Source organism: Scyliorhinus torazame, chromosome 13 (assembly GCF_047496885.1).
Source record: "Scyliorhinus torazame isolate Kashiwa2021f chromosome 13, sScyTor2.1, whole genome shotgun sequence".
Classification (NCBI taxonomy): domain Eukaryota; kingdom Metazoa; phylum Chordata; class Chondrichthyes; order Carcharhiniformes; family Scyliorhinidae; genus Scyliorhinus; species Scyliorhinus torazame.
In genome coordinates this window covers 98,764,371-98,792,120 of record NC_092719.1, presented here as the reverse complement: position 1 = coordinate 98,792,120, position 27,750 = coordinate 98,764,371, and the positions used below count along the sequence as shown (strand labels likewise).

Below are 27,750 nucleotides of genomic sequence, written 5' to 3'. Positions count from 1 at the left end.
AAGTGTTTTATCCGGTACAAAGAAATCTATCCTGGAGTATACCTTGTGCACACGGGAGTAAAATAAATATTCCTTGCTCCTTGGCCTCCCAAATTTCCACGGATCTACCCCTCCCATGCGCTCCATGAACCCCCGCAACTCCTTCGTCATTACTGATACTTTCCCTGATGTAGAACTTGACCAGTCCAGTCTCAGATCCAGGACCATGTTGAAGTCACCCCCCATAACCAGCCGGTGCGAGTCCAGGTCTCGGATCTTTCCCAGCACCTTCCTAACAAACGCGACATCATCCCAGTTTGGGGCGTATATATTTACCAGCACCACCGCCATTCCCTCCAGCTTCCCACTGACCATAATAAATCTACCCCCCAGGTCTGCCTCTATCCATCCCACCTCAAATGCCACCCTCTTGTTAATCAGAATGGCCACCCCCCTTGTTTTAAAGACCAGTCCCGAATGAAACACCTCTCCGACCCATCCCTTCTTCAATCTGAATTGGTCTCCCAGCTTCAAGTGTGTCTCCTGCAGCATGGCCACATCCGCTTTGAACAGCCTCACATGTGAGAACACACGGGCCCTTTTGACCGGCCCATTCAGTCCACGAACATTGCACATAACCAGTCTGGTCAGAGGGGCTCTTGCCCCCCTACCCTGTCGATTAGCCATGACCTTTCCTAGGCCAGCCCTTAGCCCATGGCCCGCACCTCCCTTGGTCCGCCCCTCGGCAGCTACCGCCCTCTGCTCTTCATCTCCAATCCCCCGGAAGTCCCTTACTCGTCAGCGGTCCCCTCCCCCCCCCTCACTCCTCCCCCCCCTACTTCATCTCTCCTCAGCTCTCCCGCCACTTTGCTCCCATTAACTAGCTATCCAGCCAGCCTAGCAGCTCGTGCCCCCGGCGCCTAGCATTCGACAACCTGCTGGATCTCTTGCCCCCCCCCCCCTCTTAACATAAGTTCTCAACACAATGACATCAAACACAGAAAGCGAACGAACAGTCCCCCCAGGCGCAGAGACACCCCCCCTCCCTTAACAGAATCCTATCCACCCCATCACCTTCAAACAGAACCAAAACAATAGAATCAAACTGGGCAGGAAAAAAAATTATGCATGCAGAAACTCAACCATCTTTTTTCCAAGAAAAATCATCGCAACTCAAAGCCCCTTTCACTGCAATTCGGCACATACAACGAATCAAAATCAAATCAAGCAGAAAAAGCCCTTCTCCTCCCGAAAGTCGCAACTTAAATTCCAGAATTGAAAGGCTGAGGTTTTTCCAGACAGAGAAAGAAAGAACCGCACAAAACTTCCCCCCCTTTCTTATAAAAAACTCAGTCCACCACACTTTAGGTTTTAAAGTCCTTCTGCATCCACCAAGTTATTGTCCTTCATAAAGACCTCCACCTCTTCCGGCAAGCCAAAAGTATAGCTCCCGGTTCTCGTAGGTCACTCAGAGATGGGCCAGGTAGAGCAGTCCAAATTTTATGTCTTTCGCATACAGGTGACTTTATTAAAACTCGCCCTCCTCTTTGCAAGCTCTGCTCCCTAATCCTGATACACCCGGATCTCTGACTCTTCCCAGGTGCACCGTTTTGTCTGCCTAGCCTACTTCATAATATGTTCCTTATCCAGGAACCGATGCAGCCGTACCACAATCGCCCTCAGGGGTTCACGACCCTGGGGCTTACGCACAAGAGCCCTATGGGCCTGGTCCACCTCCAACGGTTTGGGGAACGAAACTTCCCCCATCAGCTTCTCCAGCATCTTCCCCACATACGCACCAACATCTGGGGCAAAATTCTCCCCCAACGGCGCGATGTCCGCCGACTGGCGCCAAAAACGGCGCCAATCAGACGGGCATCGCGCCGGCCCAAAGGTGCGGAATGCTCCGCATCTTTGGGGGCCGAGCCCCAACATTGAGGGGCTAAACCGGCGCCGAAGGGATTTCCGCCCCGCCAGCTGGCGGAAATGGCGTTTGTTGCCCCGCCAGCTGGCGCGGAAATGCGGCGCATGCGCGAGAGCGTCAGCGGCCGCCGACAGTTTCCCGCGCATGCGCAGTGGGGAGAGTCTCTTCTGCCTCCGCCATGGTGGAGACCGTGGCGAAGGCGGAAGAAAAAGAGTGCCCCCACGGCACAGGCCTGCCCGTTGATCGGTGGGCCCCGATCGCGGGCCAGGCCACCGTGGGGGCACCCCCCCCGGGGTCAGATCGCCCTGCGACCCCCCCAGGAACCCGGAGCCCGCCCGCGCCGCCTGGTCCCGCCGGTAAATACCAGCTTTGATTTACGCCGGCGGGACAGACAATTTCTGGGCGGGACTTCGGCCCATCCGGGCCGGAGAATTGAGCGGGGGGTCCCGCCAACCGGCGCAGCCCGATTCCCGCCCCCGCCCAATCTCTGGTACCGGAGACTTCGGCGGGGGCGGGGGCGGGATTCACGGCGGCCAACGGCCATTCTCCGACCCGGCGGGGGGTCGGAGAATGACGTCCCTGATCCCTCCTTTCCCTCTGGCAGACCGACGATCCGGATATTCTGCCTGCGAGAGCAATTCTCCAGGTCTTCCACCTTCTCCAACAGCTGCTTCTGCGCTCCTGTAGAATGTCAATGTTCATTGCCATCGCTGTGGACTCCTCCTTTCGTTCCGTCGCTTGCTCCTGCAGCTTTTGAATCTCCTGACCCTGAGTCTTCACTTTCTCCTCCACCCAGTCGACCACCCCCTTGATCGAGGCCACCGCCTGGATCAGGTCCTCAGCACACTCCTTGCGATGCTGGGTGAACTTCCCATCCAAGTATTCGACCAACTGGTCCATCGTCCATTGGGCAGACGCAGCCGAACTTTGCCTCGTTGTCGTTGAACCCGCTATTTTCTGAGTTTTGTTTCCATCCATCTTTGATTTCTTCTTTTCTGACTATTTTTTGGGCGCGGTTCCATGAATTGCGTGTTGCCTCTTTCTCCTGTCACTTTTATCAACTGATGTTGAGAAATTCCCGCAAAAATCCAGCTTAAGAGCCTTTAAAAGACCACTAGAGACGAGAGCTGCTAAATGTGCGACCGTTCACTCCATGGTCACCACCGGAAGTTCACACAAATCCTTTTCAACCCACTGAATGTGGAACCTCACACAGGTAATGTACGTTTTCCTGGACTCTTCCTTCACTGGAGCATTTTATTCATTCCCTCAAGTCAGGAGTTGAGGCAAAGTTCACTTAGCTTTCTGCTCCCATTATCCATTTGTAGTCCCTTTTTTAAACAATGATCTAATTTGCTTTTGAAATGAATTTCTGTTTGCTACCCATGATAGCACAAGCTCACGGCTTTCACATGTGCCCTGAGTGGACTGAGCTCGGCCTCTCTATCGCCTCTCCGCTGCTCCTGTGTTGTCATACTACTTGCCTATTCTCCAGTTGAATATTTGGAAGACTGAAGCCATTGTTTGCAGTTCCCTGCTCTGTCCACACATGCATGCAGAAACTCAACCACACTGAACCGACCTGCCTAACACATCATATTCCAAACTCTTGTTTCCCTAGTTACCCAACTCCATCTATCACCCTGGCAACTGTCTTGCACTGAACCAGACTCTTCACAAATTTGGGATTGTACTTGCCGCTGAGATGAGCAGTTCACTCCCTCATGAAGACCACCCACATCCAACTCTGTCACATTGCCTGTTTCAGATTATCTGCTATTAAAACCTTCTCTCTGTTCCTCCCAGAATCCATTATCCCAGTACACTTCTAGCAGATCTCTCATCTCCCACCATCTATAACCTGAAACTTATCTCAAACACTGCTGCCTGCATCCTCACTCGCACCAAGTCCCATTCACCCATCACCCCCTGCTCTCTGGCCTACATTGGTTCACTGTCTGGCAACGCCTTCAATTTAAAATTCTCACCATGATGTTTAAATCCCTTCAGGATCACTTGGTAACCTCCTCAAACCCGACAGCTCTCTGAGATGTTTACACCTTAGCTCACTCCAACCTTGGTGGCAATGCCGTCATTTACCTTGGCCTGAAACTTTTTTTTAAATTCATTTTTTATGGGATGTGCGTGTCACTAACTCGGCCAACATTTGTTGGCCATTCCTAATTGCCCTTCAGAAGGTGGCGTGAACCATTCCTGCGTAGGGCCGCCCGGAAGGTGCAGAATCCTCCACACCTTCAGGGGCTAGGCCGGCCCCGGCGTGGTTGGCGCCGCTCCCCGGCGCCGGTACGGCCTGCCCCGTCGGATAGCGGAGAATCACGGCCAATATAATTAAAAAATCAGTAAAGGTTTGTAAAATATCTGACATTGTTCACAGTTCTTTCAGGAAATCATGAAGTGTATTGATAAACTAAATATATTGATAAAAGATGAAATGTATTGATAAATAAACTGTATTGATAAATGAAATGTATTGGTAAGTGAAGTGTTTTGATAAATTAAGTGTATTGATAATATTAATAATAATAATAATCATCACTTATTGTCATAAGTAGGCTTCAGTGAAGTTACTGTGAAAAACCCCTAGTCGCCACATTCCGGCGCCTGTTCAGGGAGGCCGGTGCGAAGGGCCTCCGCTGGCCGGCGCGAGTTGGCGCATGCGCGGGAGCACCAGCGTGATCCCAGCGCATGCACAGGGGAGGTTCTTCTCCATGCCGGCCATGGCGGACCGTTACAGCGGCTGGCGCGGAGGGAAAGAGTGCCCCCACCGGTAAGGACCTTGTTTGATTTACGCCGGCGACGACTGGTCGAAAATGCAGATTGGTGGGTCCCGATCGCGGGCCAGGCCACCATGCCCCCCCCCCCCCCGGGCCAGATCCCCCCGCGCCCCCCCCCTCCCCTCGAGGACTCCGCAGGCTGCCTGCAGAGCCAGGTTCCGCCGGTAAGGACCTTGTTTGATTTACGCCGGGGGGAATGGCCGAAAACGGGCGGCCACTCTGCCCATCACGAAGCGAAGAATCGCCGGGGAGGCCACTGCCAACGGCCCCCGACTGGCGCGGTGCGATTCCCACCCCGCCGAAAAACCGCCGCCGGACAATCTGGCAGCTGGTGTTGGAGCAGCAGGGTGGGATTCACGCCACCCCCGCCGATTCACCGGCCCGGCGGTGAGTCGGAGAATCCCGCCCATTGTCTTTGTTTTTCTGTGAAACTCTTGGATGATAGATTCATTATTGTAGCCTTTTTCTTTCTTACAGTCAGGAGTGTGTTGAGTTCTGTTTGCTGCCGAAGTCTGATAACTATGTTCTTTGCAGGGAACATATGCAACAGTTTACAAGGGGAGGAGTAAACTCACTGACAATCTGGTCGCATTGAAAGAGATTCGGTTAGAACACGAGGAGGGAGCACCTTGTACGGCCATTCGGGAAGGTAAAAGTACACCTTGGGAGAGGGATGCAGAAAATTGTAGCAAAACCTTTACTGTCAGATTATGTTCCCTGCAAGCTTACTCTTGTACTCTATTTTTCCCTTCTTAATCAATTCCTTTGTCCTCTTTTACTGAATTCTAAACTGCTCTCAATCCTTAGACCTATTGTTTTTCTTGGTCAATTTGTATGCTTCATCTTTGTGTAAGGGTCCTTACTGCTTTTTCACTGTTTATTCCCTTATTTCCACTTTCTTTTAGTTTGCGGTGTTACACCATCCTGGGCAAGTGCGCGATCAATTCCAGCCCACATGCCCCGAAGTCACAACACAAATAAATTAACCAATAATTCTTATCAAAATTCCAAAAGTCTTTGGCCCTTCGTTGCCCAATAATCACAGTCACTAGGTTTGTAAGTTGAAACACAATTACTGTTCATTTATTTCAAGAGCTATCATGAAATATGCAGTAAATACAATTGGAAAACAACAACTAATACTTGCTACTTTACCCCCTTTAACTGTCCCACACTCTACCCACACACACACACACACACACACAAGACAGACAAACACAGAGGAGAGGAAAGGGGATCATATAAAAAGGATGAAGGTCAAAAGATAGAGGGCTGGATTCTCTGATCGCCGACACCGAAATCACATTCCGCCATTGGCCGGAGAATGTGTTTTTACGCTGGAATTGGGGGTGGTGCCATTTTTCCGATGCTCCACCCCCTCAAAAACGGTGTACTCGAGGAGTACGCCGCACGTCGTCGGGACGGCCTCAGGACCTCCCCCACTGTTCTTCCCCCGATGGCTCGAGTCCCCGACGGCGTGGGTCACGTGTCCTCACAACTTTTGTGGACCTCTCGTGGCGACTGCGGACTGTGTCCAGCGCTGCCACAGTCGGGGGAGGGGGAGCCGTTCCGCTGGCAGGGGTGGGACTGGTGGTGGGGGTGGGAGGGGTCCGGGGGTTGTGAGGGGGTTTTACAGGGGGGGCCGTTTTTGGCAGGCAGGGTCCGCGCACGGCCAGAGCCATGTTGTACGGTGCGGCCGCCGCAGGCTGTCGCCGTGCGGATGCATGCCTCTGGACCCCGCCATTCTGCGGCTGTATCTGCAGGTTTATGCAGAGCGGCTGCAACCCCCCACCGGGCGGAGGATCGGTCTGGGGGCGGAGCCGACTTTCTGGTCATAAGACCAGACGGATCCTGTGGACATAGCCGCAGAATCGGATAATCCGACCCAGTTTCTTTGTTTCCAACGGTGGTTCTTCAGCACGCTTTCCTCATAGCACGCTGGGTGATCAAAGTCCTTGGTTTGTAGCCTGTAATGATCTTCTCTGTAGTTTAGAAATCTACTCACAGCTTTTCCTGGAGAGGCCCCTTTGCTTCACATCAAACTCTGCTTTCAGTTTGTGGTTGATTTCCAGGCCTCTGCAGTTTCTGCAGAGAGAGTTGGTCAGTTGTGGACTCTACTGGCATAGTCTGTAATGGTTCCCCTGTATATAAATTCATCCAGGCTTTATGTCAGTTCATAAACACAGCCTTTCTGGAGAAAAATGGAGAGCAGAGAGAGTGGGTCTTCTCTTTCAGCTGCCAAGAGTCAAACCGAAACCAAAACTCAAGTCTTTAACTCTGGGAACATGCCAGTGGGATCAGATCCAATCACCACCTATTACCAGGCAGTGCACAGCCTTTTGGTCCAATTCATTGGCCACCAGCCAAATCAATCAAATTGAGTCCCAGCCAATCCCTGTCAATAGTCAATCATCAATTTAAACTATCACAGGCTTCTGTTTGAATTAAAGGCACAGGTCACGGTTTCCTTCTGCTTGTGTTAAAGACACAGGCTGCCTTAAAGACACATGTCCATAAATCATCCATGGATCAAAAATGTAACGGGAAAAATAAAAGAAAGGGGAAATAAGGGAATAAACAGGAAATAAACAAGAACAAGCAGGAAGGACTCTTACAGAGGGTTACGTTTTTGATCCATGGATGATAATTGGACATGTCACTTTAAGGCAAGAAGCCTGCACCTTTAATTCACGAAGATTCCAGAAGGTTGTACTGGTTTAAACTGGTGATTACAGACTGGCCGACATCAGTTTGGTTTATTTGGCTGGTGGCCAATGAATGGGCCCAGAGGGCTGTGCTCTGCCAGGTAACAGGTGATATTTGGATATTATTCCACTCAAATGTTCTCAGAGTCCTGAGGTTCCAGTTTGGTTTCACTTTTGATTCTGCAGCTTCGATGGAGGGTTCTAATTAATTCCTTCACAAAAGATCCAGTTAAACTCTCTTCATAAGGCCATTGTGAGGGCTGACTCTCTCTCCAGGAAGTTGGGGTGCCGTTCTCTGGAGGCTTCAGAGGCCTGAAGTCAAACCATGCGTTGAAAACAGAGTTTGATGTTAAAGTGTCTCAAGAAAGAAACAGGCCTGAATGTGAACGTCGAGTTGAAGGCCCAGTCTGATAAGAAATAAAGCATCTCTCCAGAAAGCCTCCTGTCTGTCAGTACAACATTTTCTAACCTGCTGGGCCACTGAATGAATGTTTGTGCAAGGAAGACCATTGGCAGCTGCAAACCAAGAACTTTGATCAACAAGTGTGCTGTGCGGAAAGCATGCTAAAGAATTAAAGAACCTCCATTGGAAGCAAAGACTCTTATCTTTCGACCTTCATCCTTATTATTTTCACCCCTTTCCCCCCCTGTGATTGTCTGTCTTGTGTGGGTGGGTAGAGAATGGGACAGTTACAGGTGGGGGAGTATTAGGTTAGCTTACGTGTTATCCGGTTGTGTTTACTGCATATTTCATCTTTATTCTTGTTATAAATAAACAGTAATTATGTTTTGACTTACAAACCTGGTGACTGTATTTACTGGGCAGTCATGGGCCAAAGACTTTGGGTATTTTTATAAGAATAATTGGTTAACTCGCTTGTATTGTGACTACGGGATGAGTGGGGCTGAAATTGACCGGGCACTGGTGTAATAGTTTGAAGTGTTGGTGAATACTGAGCTGAAATGTATGGAGCAGTGATAGTAAGAGGCATTGTGTAATCATCTGGTGCAATTTGAAACAAAAGCAAAGGAATGAATGGGCTGGAGTAGCAGTGAGTGGAGTATACAGATGACATGTTTGTTGAGAGGAAGGAATTGGGAAGAGGAGCAACTCTCTGTGAACCCTAGAAAACGAAAAAGATTAGTGGTAGGAATTTTAATTCATTTATGAGATGTGGGTGTCGCTGGTTAGGCCAGCATTTATTGCCCATCCCTAGTTGCCCTTCAGAAGGTGGTGGTGAGTTGCCTTCTTGAATCGTTGTATTCCCCAAGGTGTAGGTACACCCACAGTGCTCTTAGGGAGGGAGTTCCAGGATTTTGACCCAGCAACAGTGAAGGAGCGGCGATATATTTCCAAGTCAGGGATGGTGAGTGAATTGGAGGGGAACCTCCAGGTTGTTGTGTCCCCAGGTATCAGCTGCCTCTAAGGACAGCTACAGATAAAAGATGTGTAAATGTAGTGGTTGAGAGTTCATAATGTAGGTATCAGTCTAGTTTTTCAGGGGCTGGTTAGCTCAGCCAGCTGGACGGCTGGATGCAGAGTGACACCAACTGCGTGGGTTCAGTTCCTGTACCAGCTGAGGTTATTCATGAATGCCCCATCTTCTCAACCGTGCCCCTCGCTTGAGGTTTGGTGACCCTCAGGTTAAATCACCACCAGTCAGCTCTCCCCCTCAATGGGAAAAGTAGTCTACGGTCCTTGGGGATTATGCCGACATTTCACTTTTTTCAGTCTAATTTAGACTCTTGGTGAATGTTGAAACACGATGCAGTCTGCTCTCTCGGGTACATGGGTAAGATCCCATTGCATGATTTAAAAAACAGCAGAACTATCCCCAGTATCTTGGCCAACATCTATCCCATAACCAGCATTTCAAATCGGATTATCTGGTCATTATCTCATTGCTGTGTGGGATCTTGCTGTGTTAATTGACTCTGGTTGTGTATGAACAGTGCTTTATAAATGTAAGCCTTTTGAAGGGGGAGTCCAGCGATTAGACCTCTTAAAACTGAATAGCTAGAATGTCACTAGAGTAGTTTTAAGAGGTCTCATCGCTGGACACCCCCTTCACCTTTCACTAAGGCCTCAGCTGCGATCATGGACACAGAATGTGCCAGACCGATCGGTGCCGTACGCTCAGGGAAATTCAGGAACATAAACAGTGGGTGAGGGGGAATCCAAATCAATGCAGAGATTAATGAACAAGTTGATGGAAGAGAATATTTAGGGTCTGTGATTATCTGGTACTTTGGTTTAAAGTTGAGTTGAGGTCAGAATGGAAAAGAAAAACTGTTAAACAATTGGATATTATGCGAGCAGACTTGGAGAAGCTGAAAGGAATACAATAGGAAAGGAATACAATAGGAAAAGGTAGTGGAGAGCAATGGAATGTTGTGACAGGTCAGAGAGAAAGGAAGAGTTAAAGGAGCTTGGGTGGCGAGGGGTGTCATTCGGAAGAAGCATTATGAAACCTGACATTGTTTAAGGTGGTCCAATCCTGTCACTACGAAGTGCACACACAGCAAGAGCAGCTGATTCTAATTGGGAAAGGCAAGGGTATTATTCTGAAGTATATATAAGAACTGGTTTTCATCTGGAGGGGTGGGGCGGGGAATAATCTGTGCCGGTGTGGTGTGTGATTATTTATATTATCTTTCTGATTATATTTCTGATTACAGTGTCCTTACTGAAGGAACTTAAACATGCCAACATTGTCACGCTACATGACATCATCCACACGGAGAAATCACTTACGTTGGTCTTTGAATATTTGGTAAGAGAATGTAATTGGTGAAATCTCTCCCAGACTGGTGTGGTGTTTTAATGTGCTGTTTTGAAGGGGAGAGACAGTATTGTGTGAAGGGGAGAGGGGTGGGATTAGGGCCAATGTGAAATTCTGCCTGAACAGATGTGCGCTCAAACAGCAGTCCACCACAATCCTGGGCACCCTTGCGTCCTCATGTCCCATTGGGCCCAAGCTTTGAGATAACCTCCTCAACCAAGGTCAATGCCTCAATTAATAAGGTCTAAGATGCTATGTGCTTCATTAACTGCTCTCTCAACATGTCCTGTCATGTTCAATGACTTATGTACATGTACACCGAGGTTCCTTTACAATTTCTCCCTTTATTTTACACTGTCTTTCCATATTTTTCCTGCCAAAATGAATCACCTCCCGTTTTCCTGCATTGAACCTCACCTGCCACTTTCTGCCTAATCCACCCACACGTTTATTTCTTTTTTGAAGTTCAAGACCATCCCAAGGTCCTGGTATCTTATCAATTATAAGCAAAGATAGCCTATCTCACACCTCCTCTCTCTCAATTGTGAATTCTGCGAGTGTCCCAGTTACCTCCTCTCTCATAAATGATGATAAAAGCAAATTACTGCGGATGCTGGAATCTGAAACAAAAACTGAAAATACTGGACAATCTCAGCATGTCTGACAATATCTGTGGAGAGAGAAAGGAGCTGGCGTTTCGAGTCTGGATGACTCTCTGACAAAGCATTGACAAAGAGCCATCCAGACTCGAGGCATTAGCTCCGTTCTCTCTCCAAAGACACTGTCAGACCTGCTGAGATTGTTCAGTATTTTCAGCTTTCGTTTACCTCCTCTCGCCTGGGCCTGGGTAGCATCCTCTTTCCTTGTAAAGACAGATGTAAAGTATTTGCTTAATACCTCTGCTCTTTTCCTGCCTCAACATGCAAATTCCCTTTTTTATCCTGAATCGGACCTACTCTTTCTTTTAACGCCCTTTTATTATTTATATGCTTACAGAAGATCTTTGATTCCCTTTTATATCAGCTGCTGTCCTGTTCACCATAAACTGAGCCCAACCTCAATATCAGCCATATTATGCAGATTTTAACCCGAATGGATTTAATCTCTTCATTCATAATCCGGGAAAACTCTGCACCCACCATCAGCCACAACTCATCCCAAATGAAGGTTCTCGGATGGTTTTAACTCTCACTGTCGCTTGTTGTTGGTTGTGTTACAGGATAGAGACCTGAAGCAGTACATGGATGATTGTGGCAACATAATGAATATGAACAATGTGAAGGTATAGAAATGGCTGCTTCCAGTCTCAGCTGTTTAAAGATTTATTTGCAAGTAGCAATTTTATTGTAAAAGAGAATTTATTTATTTATTTTTAAATATTCTTTCACGGGATGTGGGCGTGGCTGGCTAGGCCAGAATTTATTGCCCAGCCCTAGCTGTCCTTCAGAAGGTAGTGGTGAGTTGCCTTCTTGAACCGCTGCAGTCCATGAGATGTATGTACACACACAGTGCTGTTAGGGAATGTTGCTATATTTACTTGCTATAAATGTGGCGGTTAATAAAGTCACCTTTCTTAATCCTAATTATGAATATACTTTCAGAGTCGCCAGGTATCTCTCGATACCGCACAAGGTTAAACCGAATACCGATCAAAGAGCCAGTTAGTTAGTTCAAAGTCAATGGTATTTATTTACACACACAGAATGATTTACTCATGCACAATAACACTACAGGCTAAACTACATCTATCACTAACACCTATACTTAACTTCGGGTGCCCACTTAGGTCAGAGGAACAATGGCCGTTGTTCGGATCTGAGGCTGTTGGGTTCGAAGAGGTAACAGGAGTACAGCTAAGGTCGTCCGTCTGGTAGCGAGCGTTGAACTTGAACTTACTTGCTTCTGGTGGTGCAGGTGGAAAGGTCTCTCCAGCTGAGAGCCGAATCCAAGAGAGGGAACACATGGCGAGGGTTCCTTCTTATACTTGGTGGCTTTGCGCGCTTTTAGGCGGGCCTTAAACTTGGTCCCAATTAATTGGGCAGCTTCTCGATCACTGCCATTGACCTGAGCCAATAAAGGGGCGGGTGCCTTGATGGCTGGGTGTGTCCTAAGTGGCCGTTGGCCTTGCTTTGTTTGTGTCTTCGTGCTGGGGTAGTGGCGCCGGAATGTCTGGTACAGTATCGGCTACCTGAGCACGAGGTCTTTGTTTCTCGGAGATGGGTTATCAATGTGCAAATAGGCCAGGAGTTTCGATTCCGTCTGCAGTCTGTCTTCCCAAATACACATTCAGGCTCTGTGCCTGCTTGTTTACTTTGCATTGTCCATTTTCCCTGTGTGCTCTGCGAGTGTGCATTTTATATACTGAAAGTGGCCATCCCAGATGGCTACAGGAGGAGTTCCAGGATGTTGACCTAGCAACAGTGAAGGAACGGCAATATAATTCCAAGTCAGTGACTTGGTGGGGAACGTCTAGGTGGTGGGGTTCCCAGGTATCTGCTACTCTTGTCCTTCTACATGGTAGTGGTCGTGCGTTTGGAAGGTGCTGTCAGAGGAACCTTGGCGAGGTCCTACAGTGCATCTTGTAGATGGTACACACGGCTGCTACTGTGCGTTGATGGTGGAGGGATTGAATGTGTATGGATGGGGTTCCAATCAAGCAGTCTGCTTTGTTCTGGATTGTGTCCAGTGTCGTGTTGGGTGTTCCGCTATACAGATGAACCAACACTGTTGTAGATGGTACAACTCAGTTTTATTACTCTTAATAACAACATCTGTAAACGTATGACCGTGGTTCGTAATTTACCCGTTAACCTGTGGACCTAGCCCTAATACTATCTTAGAGAAGCACTCAGCACATGGTGTATGTCTGAGTGGCACGCTGTGAGCTCTGTGCCCTGAGCTGTCTCCTGCTGAAATGAACGGGAACTGTGGTGTTCCCCGTTTTATAGTGCGTGTGCTCTCACTGGTGATTGGCTGTGATGTTGCGTGTGTGTTGATTGTTCCGTTGATCTGTCCATCAGTGTGTATGTGTGTTTGCACCATGATGTTTATCTGAATACCATGACATCCAGTTTCTTGAGTGTTGTTGGAGCTGCACTCATCGCCCAGGCAAGTGGAGAGTATTCCATCACACTCCTGACTTAGAATTCCAACAGTGCAGGAGGAGACCATTCGGCCCATCGAGTCTGCACCACCATCTGAAATAGCACCCTACCAAGGCCAACTACCCCACCCAATTTTGGTAACCCCATAACCCAATCTAACCAGTACACCTTTGGACACTAAAGGGGAATTTTGCATGGCTAATCCAACCAACCTGCGCACCTTTGGACGGGGGAGTGGAACTGAATATTTCTCATCGGTATTTACTGTTGCGAAAGGCATGGATGTTTGGGAACTTGGGGAAATAAACAGTGATGCCTTGAGGAGTGTACATATTACAGAGAAGGAGGTGCTGGAAGTCTTAAAGCACATCAACGTAGATCGAATCGGGGCAGGACCGACTCAGTTAATGGTAGGGAGTTGAGGAGAGTTACAGAACAAAGAGATCTGGGGATTCAGGTTCATAACTCCTTGAAAGTGGAGTCACAGGACCTCCGGTGGCGACCATGGAGTGAACGGTCGCACATTTAGCAGCTCCCGCTCTTAGTGGTCTTTTAACGGCTTTTAAGCTGATTCCTGTTGGAATTTTTCAACATAAGTGGATAAAGCGAGAGAAGAGGACGACCCCTAGTTTATGGAGCTGCACCCAAGAAACGATCGTAACAGAAGAAATCAAAAGTTGGCTGGGAGTGAAGTTCAGAGTTTTGTGGATGCAATGGCAGAGAAGCAAAGTTCGACATCACCAGCTCAATGGACAATGGATCAGTGAGTTAAATACTTGGACGAGAAGTTCGCCCGGCATCGTAAGGAGTGCGCGGAGGTCCTGTCCCGAGCGGTGGCCGAGAGGAGAAAGTAACGACTCAGGGTCAGGTGATCCATAGGTTGCAGGAGCTGTCGGCGGTATAAGAGGAGCAGTCCACTGCGATGGAAATGGAAATTAATATCCTACAGGATCGGCAGGAACGGCTGTTGGAGAAGGTGGAGGACCTGGAGAATTGTTCTCGCAGGCAGAATATCTGATCGTCGGTTTGCCAGAGGGAAAGGAGGGGTCGGATGCCGGTGCGTATGTGGCGAAGATGCTGGAGAAGATGCTCGGGGCAGATGCGTTCGACAGGCCGTTAGAGGTGGACCGGGCTCACAGGGTGCACTTGCATAAGCCCCAGGGGCGTGAGCCCCCGAGGCCGATGGTGGTGAGTCTGCATTGGTTCCTGGACAAGGAACGCATTATGAGGTGGGCCAGCCACACAAAATGGTGCATTTAGAAGATGTTGAGATCCGGGTGGATCAAGACTTGGGAGCAGAACTCGCAAAGAGGAGGGCGAGTTTTAATAAGGTTAAGGCAAACCTGTGTGCAAAAGGGAATAACATTTGGTCTGCTCTACCCGGCCCGTCTTTGGGTGGCCTATGAGAACCGGGAACTATATTTTGGCTCGCCAGAAGAAATGGTGGTCTTCATGAAGGACAATAATCTGGCAGAGGCATAATGACTTTAAAATCTAAAGGGTAGTGGGCTGAGTTAAATGTTTTGTGTTGTTTTATATTTTAAAAATCTCAGCCTTTCACTGTAACTTAAGTTGCGGGGATTGGGAAAAGAAGGAGAAAGTTCCTGAGGGAGATAGAAAATGGGTGACCAAAAGACAGAGCAAGACTAGGAAGGCAGTGCAGGTGTCCCCGGCGGTCATCTCCCTGCAAAACAGATATACCGCTTTGGATACTGTTGGGGGAGATGGCTCACCAGGGGAAGGCAGCAGCAGCCAGGTACATGGCACCGTGGCTGGCTCTGCTGCGCAGCAGGGCAGGAAGAAGAATGGCAGGGATATAGTGATAGGGGACTCAATCGTAAGGGGAATAGACAGGCGGTTCTGCAGACGCAATCGAGAGTCCAGGATGGTATGTTGCCTCCCTGGTGCAAAGGTCAAGGATGTCTCGGAGCGGCTGCAGGACATTCTGGGGGAGGAGGGTGAACAGCCAGCTGTCGTGGTGCACATAGGCACCAACGATATATGTAAAAAATGGTACGAGGTCCTACAAGCTGAATTCAGAGAGTTAGGAGTTAAACTAAAAAGTAGGACCTCAAAGGTAGTAATCTCAGGATTGCTACCAGTGCCACGGTCTAGTCAGAGTAGGAATGTCAGGATAGATAGGGTGAATGCGTGGCTCGAGAGATGGTGCAAGAGGGTGGGATTCAAATTCCTGGGGCATTGGAACCGGTTCTGGGGAGGTGGGACCAGTACAAACCGGACGGTCTGCAACTGGGCAGGACTGGAACCGATGTCCTAGGGGGGCTGTTTGCTAGAGCTGTTGGGGAGGGTTTAAATTAATGTGGCAGGGGGATGGGAACCGATGCAGGAAGTTGGAAGGTAGTAAAACAGGGACATAAACAAAAGGCAGTAAGGGGGAAAGTGCAAGGCAGAGAAGCCATAGTCAAAAATCAAAAGGGGCGACAGTACAAGGTACAGTGACTGAGGGGAGCTCAGTGAATAGGACCAGGAATACTAAAAGGAATAAACCAGGAAGTGAAAACATTAATGGTAAGCGACGCGGCAGGTTGTTACATGAAGATATGGGTTAAACGACAAGGAAAATTAGGAGAAAAGTTAAGAGGAAATATAACTTAGGAGGGTTACTGATTGAGGTGTTAAGATTCAAAACAGAGGTGAAAAAGCCAACATAAGTGTACTTTACCTGAATGCTCGTAGTATTCGGAATAAGGTAAATGAGCTGATGGCGCAAATCATCGTGAATGACTATGATTTAGTGGCCATTACTGATATATGGTTAAAGGATGGTCACGACTGGGAGTTAAATATCTGAGGGTATCAAACTATTCGGAAGGAGGGTGGGAATCAGGAATAGTAAGGCGAAAAAGTCACTGATAGGAGTAGTCTATAGGCCACCAAATAGTAACATTATGGTGGGGCAGGCAATAAACAAAGAAATAACAGATGCATGTACAAATGGTACAGCAGTTATCATGGGGGATTTTAATCTACATGTTGATTGGTTTAACCAGGTCGGTCAAGGCAGACTTGAGGAGGAGTTTATAGAATGTATCCGCGATAGTTTCCTAGAACAGTATGTAATGGAACCTACGAGGGAACAAGCGGTCCTAGATCTGGTCCTGTGTAAAGAGACAGGATTGATTCATGATCTCATAGTTAGGGATCGTCTCGGAAGGAGCGATCACAATATGGTGGAATTTAAAATACAGATGGAGGGTGAGAAGGTAAAATCAAGCACTAGTGTTTTGTGCTTAAACAAAGGAAATTACAATGGGATGAGAGAAGAGCTAGCTAAGGTAGACTGGGAGCAAGGACTTTATGGTGAAACAGTTGAGGAACAGTGGAGAACCTTCCAAGCGATTTTTCCCAGTGCTCCGCAAAGGTTTATACCAACAAAAAGGAAGGACGGTAGAAAGAGGGAAAATCGACCGTGGATATCTAAGGAAATAAGGGAGAGTATCAAATTGAAGGAAAAAGCATACAAAGCGTCAAAGATCAGTGGGAGACTAGAGGACTGGGAAATCTTTACGGGGCAACAGAAAGCTACTAAAAAAGCTATAAAGAAGAGTTAAGATAGATTATGAGGGTAAACTTGCTCAGAATATAAAAACAGATAGTAAAAGTTTCTACAAATATATAAAACAAAAAAGAGTGGCTAAGGTGAATATTGGTCCTTTAGAGGATGAGAAGGGGGATTTAATAATGGGAGATGAGGAAATGGCTGAGGAACTGAACAGGTTTTTTGGGTCGGTCTTCACAGTGGAAGACACAAATAACATGCCAGTGACTGATGGAAATGAGGCTATGACAGGTGAGGACCTTGAGAGCATTGTTATCACTAAGGAGGTAGTGATGGGTACGCTAATGGGGCTAAAGGTAGACAAGTCTCCTGGCACTGATGGAATGCACCCCAGAGTGCTAAAAGAGATGGCTAGGGAAATTGCAAATGCACTGGTGATAATTTACCAAAATTCACTAGACTCTGGGGTGGTCCCGGAGAATTGGAAATTAGCAAACGTGACACCACTGTTTAAAAAAGGAGGTAGGCAGAAAGGGGGTAATTATAGGCCAGTGAGCTTAACTTTGGTAGTAGGGAAGATGCTGGAATCTATCATCAAGGAAGAAATAGCGAGGCATCTGGATAGAAATTGTCCCATTGGGCAGACGCAGCATGGGTTCATAAAGGACAGGTCATGCCTAACTAATTTAGTGGAATTCTTTGAGGACATGACCAGTGTGGTAGATAACGGGGAGCCAATGGATGTGGTATATCTGGATTTCCAGAAAGCCTTTGACAAGGTGCCACACAAAAGGTTGCTGCATAAGATAAAGATGCATGGCATTAAGGGCATGGTAGTAGCATGTATAGAGGATTGGTTAATTAATAGAAAGCAAAGAGTGGGGATTAATGGGTGTTTCTCTGGTTGGCAATCAGTAGCTAGTGGTGTCCCTCAGGGGTCAGTGTTGGGCCCACAATTGTTCACAATTTACATAGATGATTTGGAGTTGGGGACCAAGGGCAATGTGTTCAAGTTTGCAGACGACACTAAGATGAGTGGTAAAGCAAAAAGTGCAGAGGATCCTGGAAGTCTGCAAAGGGATTTGGATAGGCTAAGTGAATGGGCTAGCGTCTGGCAGATGGAATACAATGTTGACAAATATGAGGTTATCCATTTTGGTCGGAATAACAGCAAAAGGGATTATTATTTAAATGATAAAATATTAAAACATGCTGCTGTGCAGAGAGACCTGGGTGTGCTAGTGCATGAGTCGCAAAAAGTTGGTTTACAGGTGCAACAGGTGATTAAGAAGGCGAATGGAATTTTGTCCTTCATTGCTAGAAGGATGGAGTTTAAGACTAGGGAGGTTATGCTGCAATTGTATAAGGTGTTAGTGAGGCCATATAAACAAAGAACAAAGAACAAAGAAATGTACAGCACAGGAACAGGCCCTTCGGCCCTCCAAGCCCGTGCCGACCATGCTGCCCGACTAAACTACAATCTTCTACACTTCCTGGGTCCGTATCCCTCTATTCCCATCCTATTCATGTATTTGTCAAGATGCCCCTTAAATGTCACTATCGTCCCTGCTTCCACCACCTCCTCCGGTAGCGAGCTCCAGGCACCCACTACCCTCTGCGTAAAAAACTTGCCTCGTACATCTACTCTAAACCTTGCCCCTCTCACCTTAAACCTATGCCCCCTAGTAATTGACCCCTCTACCCTGGGGAAAAGCCTCTGACTATCCACTTTGTCTATGCCCCTCATAATTTTGCATACCTCTATCAGGTCTCCCCTCAACCTCCTTCGTTCCAGTGAGAACAAACCGAGTTTATTCAACCGCTCCTCATAGCTAATGCCCTCCATACCAGGCAACATTCTGGTAAATCTCTTCTGCACCCTCTCTAAAACCTCCACATCCTTCTGGTAGTGTGGCGACCAGAATTGAACATTATACTCCAAGTGTGGCCTAATTAAGGTTCTATACAGCTGCAACATGACTTGCCAATTCTTATACTCAGTGCCCCGGCCAATGAAGGCAAGCATGCCGTATGCCTTCTTGACTACCTTCTCCACCTGTGTTGCCCCTTTCAGTGACCTGTGGACCTGTACTCAGATCTCTTTGACTTTCAATACTCTTGAAGGTTCTACCATTCACCGTATATTCCATACCTGCATTAGACCTTCCAAAATGCATTACCTCACATTTGTCCGGATTAAACTCCATCTGCCATCTCTCCGCCCAAGTCTCCAAACAATCTAAATCCTGCTGTATCCTCCGACAGTCCTCATGCTATCCGCAATTCCACCAACCTTTGTGTCGTCTGCAAACTTACTAATCAGACCAGTTACATTTTCCTCCAAATCATTTATATATACTACAAACAGCAAAGGCCCAGCACTGATCCCTGTGGAACACCACTAGTCACAGCCGTCCAATTTGAAAAGCATCCTTCCATTGCTACTCTCTGCCTTCTATGACCTAGCCAGTTCTGTATCCACCTTGCCAGCTCACCCCTGATCCCGTGTGACTTCACCTTTTGTACTAGTCTACCATGAGGTACCTTGTCAAAGGCCTTACTGAAGTCCATATAGACAACATCCACTGCCCTACCTGCATCAATCACCTTAGTGACCTCCTCGAAAAACTCTATCAAGTTAGTGAGACACGACCTCCCCTTCACAAAACCATGCTGCCTCTCACTAATACGTCCATTTGCTTCCAAATGGGCGTAGCTCCTGTCTCGAAGAATTCTCTCCAGTAATTTCCCTACCACTGAAGTAAGGCTCACCGGCCTGTAGTTCCCTGGATTATCCTTGCTACCCTTCTTAAACAGAGGAACAACATTGGCTATTCTCCAGTCCTCCGGGACATCACCTGAAGACAGTGAGGATCCAAAGATTTCTGCCAAGGCCTCAGCAATTTCCTCTCCAGCCTCCTTCAGTATTCTGGGGTAGATCCCATCAGGCCCTGGGGACTTATCTACCTTAATATTTTTTAAGACACCCAACACCTCGTCTTTTTGGATCTCAATGTGACCCAGGCTATCTACACACCCTTCTCCAGACTCAACATCTACCAATTTCTTCTCTTTCGTGAATACTGATGCAAAGTATTCATTTAGTACCTCGCCCATTTCCTCTGGCTCCACACATAGATTCCCTTGCCTATCCTTCAGTGGGCCAACCCTTTCCCTGGCTACCCTCTTGCTTTTTATGTACGTGTAAAAAGCATTGGGATTTTCCTTAACCCTATTTGCCAATGACTTTTCGTGACCCCTTCTAGCCCACCTGACTCCTTGCTTAAGTTCCTTCCTACTTTCCTTATATTCCACACAGGCTTCGTCTGTTCCCAACCTTTTAGCCCTGACAAATGCATCCTTTTTCTTTTTGACGAGGCCTACAATATCTCTCGTTATCCAAGGTTCCCGAAAATTGCCGTATTTATCCTTCCTATAAGATCCCCCCTCATCCTTCTAAATTCCAACGAGTACAGTCCCAGTCTACTCAACCTCTCCTCGTAATCCAACCCCTTCAGCTCTGGGATTAACCTAGTGAATCTCCTCTGCACACCCTCCAGTGCCAGTATGTCCTTTCTCAAGTAAGGAGACCAAAACTGAACACAATACTCCAGGTGTGGCCTCACTAACACCTTATACAATTGCAGCAGAACCTCCCTAGTCTTAAACTCCATCCCTCTAGCAACGAAGGACAACATTTCATTCGCCTTCTTAATCACCTGTTGCACCTGAAAACCAACTTTTTGCGCTAGCACACCCAGGTCTCTCTGCACAGCAGCATGTTTTAATATTTTATCATTTAAATAATAATCCCTTTTGCTGTTATTCCTACCAAAATGGATAACCTCACATTTGTCAACATTGTATTCCATCTGCCAGACCCTAGCCCATTCACTTAGCCTATCCAAATCCCTCTGCAGACTTCCAGTATCCTCTGCACTTTTTGCTTTACCACTTATCTTAGTGTCGACTGCAAACTTGGACACATTGCCCTTGGTCCCCAACTCCAAATCATCTATGTAAATTGTGAACAGTTGTGGGCCCAACACTAATCCCTGAGGGACACCACTAGCTACTGATTGCCAACCAGAGAAACACCCATTAATCCCCACTCTTTGCTTTCTATTAATTAACCAATCCTCTATCCATGCTCCTACTTTCCCCTTAATGCCATGCATCTTTATCTTATGCAACAACCTTTTGTGTGGCACCTTGTCAAAGGCTTTCTGGAAATCCAGATATACCACATCCATTGGCTCCCCGTTATCTACCGCACTGTTAATGTCCTCAAAAAATTCCACTAAATTAGTTAGGCACGACCTGCCCTTTATGAACCCATGCTGGTCTGCCCAATGGGACAATTTCCATCCAGATGCCTCGCTATTTCTTCCTTGATGATAGATTCCAGCATCTTCCCTACTACCAAAGTTAAGCTCACTGGCCTATAATTACCCCCTTTCTGCCTACCTCCTTTTTTAAACAGTGGTGTCACGTTTGCTAATTTCCAATCCGCCGGGACCACCCCAGAGTCTAGTGAATTTTGGTAAATTATCACTAGTGCATTTGCAATTTCCCTAGCCATCTCTTTTAGCACTCTGGGATGCATTCCATCAGGTCCAGGAGACTTGTCTACCTTTAGCCCCGTTAGCTTGCCCATCACTACCTCCTTGGTGATAACAATCCTCTCAAGGTCCTCACCTGTCATAGCCTCATTTCCATCAGTCACTGGCATGTTATTTGTGTCTTCCACTGTGAAGACCGACCCAAAAAACCTGTTCAGTTCCTCAGCCATTTCTTCATCTCCCATTATTAAATCTCCCTTCTCATCCTGTAAAGGACCAATATTTACCTTAGCCACTCTTTTTTGTTTTATGTATTTGTAGAAACCTTTACTATCTGTTTTTATATTCTGAGCAAGTTTACCCTCATAATCTATCTTACTCTTCTTTATAGCTTTCTTAGTATCTTTCTGTTGCCCCCTAAAGATTTCCCAGTCCTCTAGTCTCCACACTGATCTTTGCTACTTTGTATGTTTTTTCTCTCAATTTGATACTCTCCCTTATTTCCTTAGATATCCACGGTCGATTTTCCCTCTTTTTACCATCCTTCCTTTTTGTTGGTATAAGCCTTTGCTGAGCACTGTGAAAAATCACTTGGAAGGTTCTCCACTGTTCCTCACCTGTTTCACCATAAAGTCCTTGCTCCCAGCCTACCTTAGCTAGTTCTTCTCTCATCCCATTGTAATTTCCTTTGTTTAAGCACAAAACACTAGTGCTTGATTTTACCTTCTCACCCTCCATCTGTATTTTAAATTCCACCATATTGTGATCGCTCCTTCCGAGAAGATCCCTAACTATGAGATCCTGAATCAATCCTGTCTCATTACACAGGACCAGATCTAGGACCGCTTGTTCCCTCGTAGGTTCCATTACATACTGTTCTAGGAAACTATCGCGGATACATTCTATAAACTCCTCCTCAAGGCTGCCTTGACCGACCTGGTTAAACCAATCGACATGTAGAGTAAAATCCCCCATGATAACTGCTGTACCATTTGTACATGCATCTGTTATTTCTTTGTTTATTGCCTGCCCCACCATAATGTTACTATTTGGTGGCCTATAGATTACTCCTATCAGTGACTTTTTCGCCTTACTATTCCTGATTTCCACCCAAATGGATTCAACCTTATCCTCCATAGCACCGATGTCATCCCTTACTGTTGCCCGGATGTCATCCTTAAATAACAGAGCTACACCACCTCCCTTACCATCCACTCTGTCCTTCCAAAAAGTTTGATACCCTCGGATATTTAACTCCCAGTCGTGACCATCCTTTAACCATGTTTCAGTAATGGCCACTAAATCATAGTCATTCACGATGATTTGCGCCATCAACTCATTTACCTTATTCCGAATAATACGAGCATTCAGGTAAAGTACACTTATGTTGGCTTTTTTACCTCTGTTCTGAATCTTAACACCTCGATCAGTAACCTCTCCTAAGTTATATTTCCTCTTAACCTTTCTCCTAATTTTCCTTGTCGTTGAACTCTTCATGTAACAACCTGCCGCGTCGCGCTTACCATTAATGTTTTCACTTCCCGTTTTTTAAAAAGAGTTTTTAAAAGAGTAAAAGAGTTTAGTTGTGATGTTTTAGGGGGGTAAGAAAAGAAAAGATATTTGAGCTTTTGCATGCAAAAATGTTTTTCTTACTGTTATAACCTGCCTACTTACCATTGGCTGGGGACTAATGACTATCCCACAATCCTGTGGGAGTATGAGCTTCCCCAATGAGGGGGGGGCGGAGAAACCACTAGTAAACACCTAGTATAAATAAAGCTGGCCAGTTCAGGAACCAGCAGGAAGGAGTATGTAGCAAGGGAAGTTACTGCTACTGTTATGTATATATGTTATAGTAAATAAATGTTATTACTTTGTATCCTTAAAACTCGTGCTGGATTCTTCGTGGCTCTGACAAAACTGGCGACGAATGTTAAAGTGAATAGCTGTCTACACTGCTGAAGCCACCTCCCTGGACTTTTGTTGGATACAGGTTGGAAGTTGTTTTCTATTATACCATGCCTCTGTACGGATGTTTGGATGTTTTTGATGCTGCGCTGGAAAGCTGGAACCAGTACACACAACGGATGCGTTACTATTTCCGGGCAAACAATATCACTGAAAACGAGCGCCAGGTGGTCATATTGCTCACCGCCTGCGGCCCGCATACGTTTGGGGTGATTAGGAGCTTTACGTACCCAGCTGTGCCGGACACCAAAACGTTTGATGAACTTGTGAATATAGTGGGGCAACATTTTAACCCAACCCCGTCCACGATAGTCCAGCGTTACCGGTTTAATACCGCTGAGAGGACCCCTGGAGAATCCCTTGCCGATTTTCTATCCAGGCTACGCAGGATTGCGGAGTACTGTGACTATGGTGAGACCTTGTCAGAAATGTTACGCGACCGTTTGGTTTGCGGTATTAACAATGCGGCCACCCAGAGAAAGTTGTTAGCGGAGCCAACATTGACTTTTCAACAGGCTATTCAAATAGTATTGTCCCGGGAGAGCGCAGAGCGAGGAGTACAGGAGCTACAGGGAATGGAAGTGCATGCCTTGGGGCGCAACCCCTTCCGTCCGAAAACGTCCCCCCGCACTCCTGCGGTACCTTGGGCGAGGCAACGTCCGGACCGACGCCAGTGGCCGTCGGACATTCCTCCCCGAAGGGAGCCTTCTCCAGAGCCAATGGATGAGGAGCCATGTCCGTGTCAGACTTGTAGGCGCCGACCCCATCGCGGACGGCGGTCCTGGGGGCGCCAGAGGCGTCGTCGTTCCGACCGTAACTGGGACCAGCCCAGGGGCCGTAACTGGGACCAGCCCAGAGGCCGTACCTTTCATGTGGATGAACCTGCGGCGACTACTCCTGAGGACGTGGAGGCGGAGGACGACTGCCTGCAGCTGCATTGTGTGGCAGCTCCCCGTGTGGCCCCCATTAAGGTGACAGTACGGGTCAATGGCCACCCGCTTGAGATGGAGTTGGATACTGGCGCAGCGGTCTCCGTGATCGCCCAGAGGACATTCGACCGCATCAAGCAGGGTATACAGACCCTTACATTAACCGACTCACAGGCCAGGTTGGCCACCTACATGGGGGAACCACTGGACATTGCAGGAACTACAATGACCCCTGTTGTCTATGGACGCCAGGAGGGGCGTTTCCCACTTATCGTGGTGCGCGGCCATGGGCCCAGCCTGTTGGGTCGGGACTGGTTGCGCCATTTGCGGTTGCAATGGCAGCACATCCTCGAAACAGTTTCTGAAGGGTTGACTGAGGTGCTAGGACGATACCCAGATGTATTCCAGCCTGGTTTGGGGAAAATAAAAGGGGCTGTAGCCCGTATCCAAGTTGAACCAGGAGCCACGCCGCGCTATTTCCGGGCGCGCCCAGTGCCTTACGCCTTGCTCGAGAAGGTAGAAGGGGAGCTCACTCGTTTGGAGAGTTTGGGTATTATCAGGCCCATCCGTTTTGCTAACTGGGCAGCACCAATTGTACCTGTAATGAAGCCAGATGCCACAGTTCGCTTGTGTGGCGACTATAAACTTACAGTGAATACGGTTTCCCGACTCGACCGATATCCAATGCCTCGCATAGAGGATCTCTACGCGAAACTTGCAGGTGGACTCTCGTTCACAAAATTAGATATGAGTCACGCCTACCTGCAGTTGGAGCTGTCCCTGCCTCCCGACCATATGTAACGATTAATGCACATCGGGGCCTGGATGAATATACGCGGTTGCCCTTTGGAGTATCCTCTGCCTGTGCAATTTTTCAACGTGTTATGGAGGGCATTTTGAGAGGTTTACCACGTGTGGCTGTCTACCTAGATGACGTTTTGATTACAGGGACGTCGGAGCAGGAACATTTGGAAAATCTGGAGGCTGTCCTTAGACGCCTTTCGGAGGCTGGAATCCATTTACGTCGCACAAAGTGCGTATTTCAGGCAAGGGAAGGTAGTCCTCACAATCTTCCACTGGTGCCTCACTCGAAGCCTGCGCAGGTCATTATGGGACTGAATGGAGATAGAGAAGCTGACATGACGGAGGCAGCAGACTCTGACTCCGAGATGGAGACACAGGATGCATCAGAGGGGGAATCCTTGGGTCCACGGGCCGTGGATGTACAACCGTTGCGCCGTTCATCACGGAAGCGCCGGTCTCCGTCTCGTTACACGCCGCCCGATCCAGCGCCGCGTGCAAATGGTGTCCGGCCTGCGGCCAAACGAGTCCAACGCCCTCCTTCACCAGGGTCTTCGGTGGATTCCTTGGACTTTGGGGGGAGGGATGTTATAACCTCCCCTGCGGTCGTTCCCCTGAGAAACAAGTATACCGCTTTGGATACTTGTGGGGGGGAACGACTTACCAGGGGTCAGCCATGGTGTACGGGCCTCTGGCACGGAGTCTGTCCCTGTTGCTCAGAAGGGAAGGGGGGAGAGGAGCAGAGCATTAGTAATTGGGGACTTGATAGTCAGGGGCACAGATAGGAGATTTTTTGGGAGCGTGAGAGACTCACGTTTGGTATGTTGCCTCCCAGGTGCAAGGGTACGTGATGTCTCGGATCGTGTTTTCCGGGTCCTTAAGGGGGAGGGGGAGCAGCCCCAAGTTGTGGTCCACATTGGCACTAACGACATAGGTAGGAAAGGGGACAAGGATGTCAGGCAGGCTTTCAGGGAGCTAGGATGGAAGCTCAGAACTAGAACAAACAGAGTTGTTATCTCTGGGTTGTTGCCCGTGCCACGTGATAGTGAGATGAGGAATAGGGAGAGAGAGCAATTAAACACGTGGCTACAGGGATGGTGCAGGCAGGAGGGATTCGGATTTCTGGATAACTAGGGCTCTTTCTGGGGAAGGTGGGACCTCTACAGACAGGATGGTCTACATCTGAACCTGAGGGGCACAAATATCCTGGGGGGGAGATTTGTTAGTGCTCTTTGGGGGGGGTTAAACTAATGCAGCAGGGGCATGGGAACCTGGATTGTAGTTTTAGGGTAAGGGAAATGAGAGTATAGAGGTCAGGAGCACAGATTTGACGTCGCAGGAGGGGGCCAGTGTTCAGGTAGGTGGTTTGAATTGTGTCTACTTCAATGCCAGGAGTATACGAAATAAGGTAGGGGAACTGGCAGCATGGGTTGGTACCTGGGACTTCGATGCTGTGGCCATTTCGGAGACATGGATAGAGCAGGGACAGGAATGGATGTTGCAGGTTCCGGGGTTTAGGTGTTTTTGTAAGCTCAGAGAAGGAGGCAAAAGAGGGGGAGGTGTGGCGCTGCTAGTCAAGAGCAGTATTACGGTGGCGGAGAGGATGCTAGATGGGGACTCATCTTCCGAGGTAGTATGGGCTGAGGTTAGAAACAGGAAAGGAGAGGTCACCCTGTTGGGAGTTTTCTATAGGCCACCAAATAGTTCTAGGAATGTAGAGGAAAGGATGGCGAGGATGATCCTGGATAAGATCGAAAGTAACAGGGTAGTTATTATGGGAGACTTTAACTTTCCAAATATTGACTGGAAAAGATATAGTTCGAGTACATTAGATGGGTCGTTTTTTGTACAGTGTGTGCAGGAGGGTTTCCTGACACAATATGTTGACAGGCCAACAAGAGGCGAGGCCACGTTGGATTTGGTTTTGGGTAATGAACCAGGCCAGGTGTTGGATTTGGAGGTAGGAGAGCACTTTGGGGACAGTGATCACAATTCGGTGACGTTTACGTTAATGATGGAAAGGGATAAGTATACACCCCAGGGCAAGAGTTATAGCTGGGGGAAGGGCAATTATAATGCCATTAGACGTGATTTGGGGGGGATAAGGCGGAGAGGTAGGCTGCAAGTGTTGGGCACACTGGATAAGTGGAGCTTGTTCAAGGATCAGCTACTGCATGTTCTTGATAAGTATGTACCGGTCAGGCAGGGAGGAAGACGTAGAGTGAGGGAACCGTGGTTTACCAAAGAAGTGGAATCTCTTGTTAAGAGGAAGAAGGAGGCCTATGTGAAGATGAGGTGTGAAGTTTCAGTTGGGGCGATGGATAGTTACAAGGTAGCGAGGAAGGATCTAAAGAGAGAGCTAAGACGAGCAAGGAGGGGACATGAGAAGTATTTGGCAGGTAGGATCAAGGAAAACCCAAAAGCTTTCTATAGGTATGTCAGGAATAAGCGAATGACTAGGGAAAGAGTAGGACCAGTCAAGGACAGGGATGGGAAGTTGTGTGTGGAGTCTGAAGAGATAGGCGAGATACTAAATGAATATTCTTCGTCAGTATTCACTCAGGAAAAAGATAATGTTGTGCAGGAGAATGCTGAGATCCAGGCTATTAGAATAGATGGCATTGAGGTACGTAGGGAAGAGGTGTTGGCAATTCTGGACAGGCTGAAAATAGATAGGTCC

General features: G+C 47.8%; 1 protein-coding gene across 3 annotated transcripts in view; it reads left to right on the top strand.

The window, feature by feature from the left end:
- The window catches only part of LOC140388204 (cyclin-dependent kinase 16-like), a 688,814-nt gene that overhangs the window by 258,629 nt on the left and 402,435 nt on the right, over window positions 1-27,750 (top strand). For all 3 annotated transcript variants that reach the window (XM_072471989.1, XM_072471990.1, XM_072471991.1), the window contains 3 exons: window positions 5,233-5,347; window positions 10,083-10,177; window positions 11,406-11,468. In XM_072471989.1, the coding sequence (XP_072328090.1) occupies window positions 5,233-5,347; window positions 10,083-10,177; window positions 11,406-11,468 (273 nt within the window). The remainder of the gene's footprint in view (window positions 1-5,232; window positions 5,348-10,082; window positions 10,178-11,405; window positions 11,469-27,750) is intronic.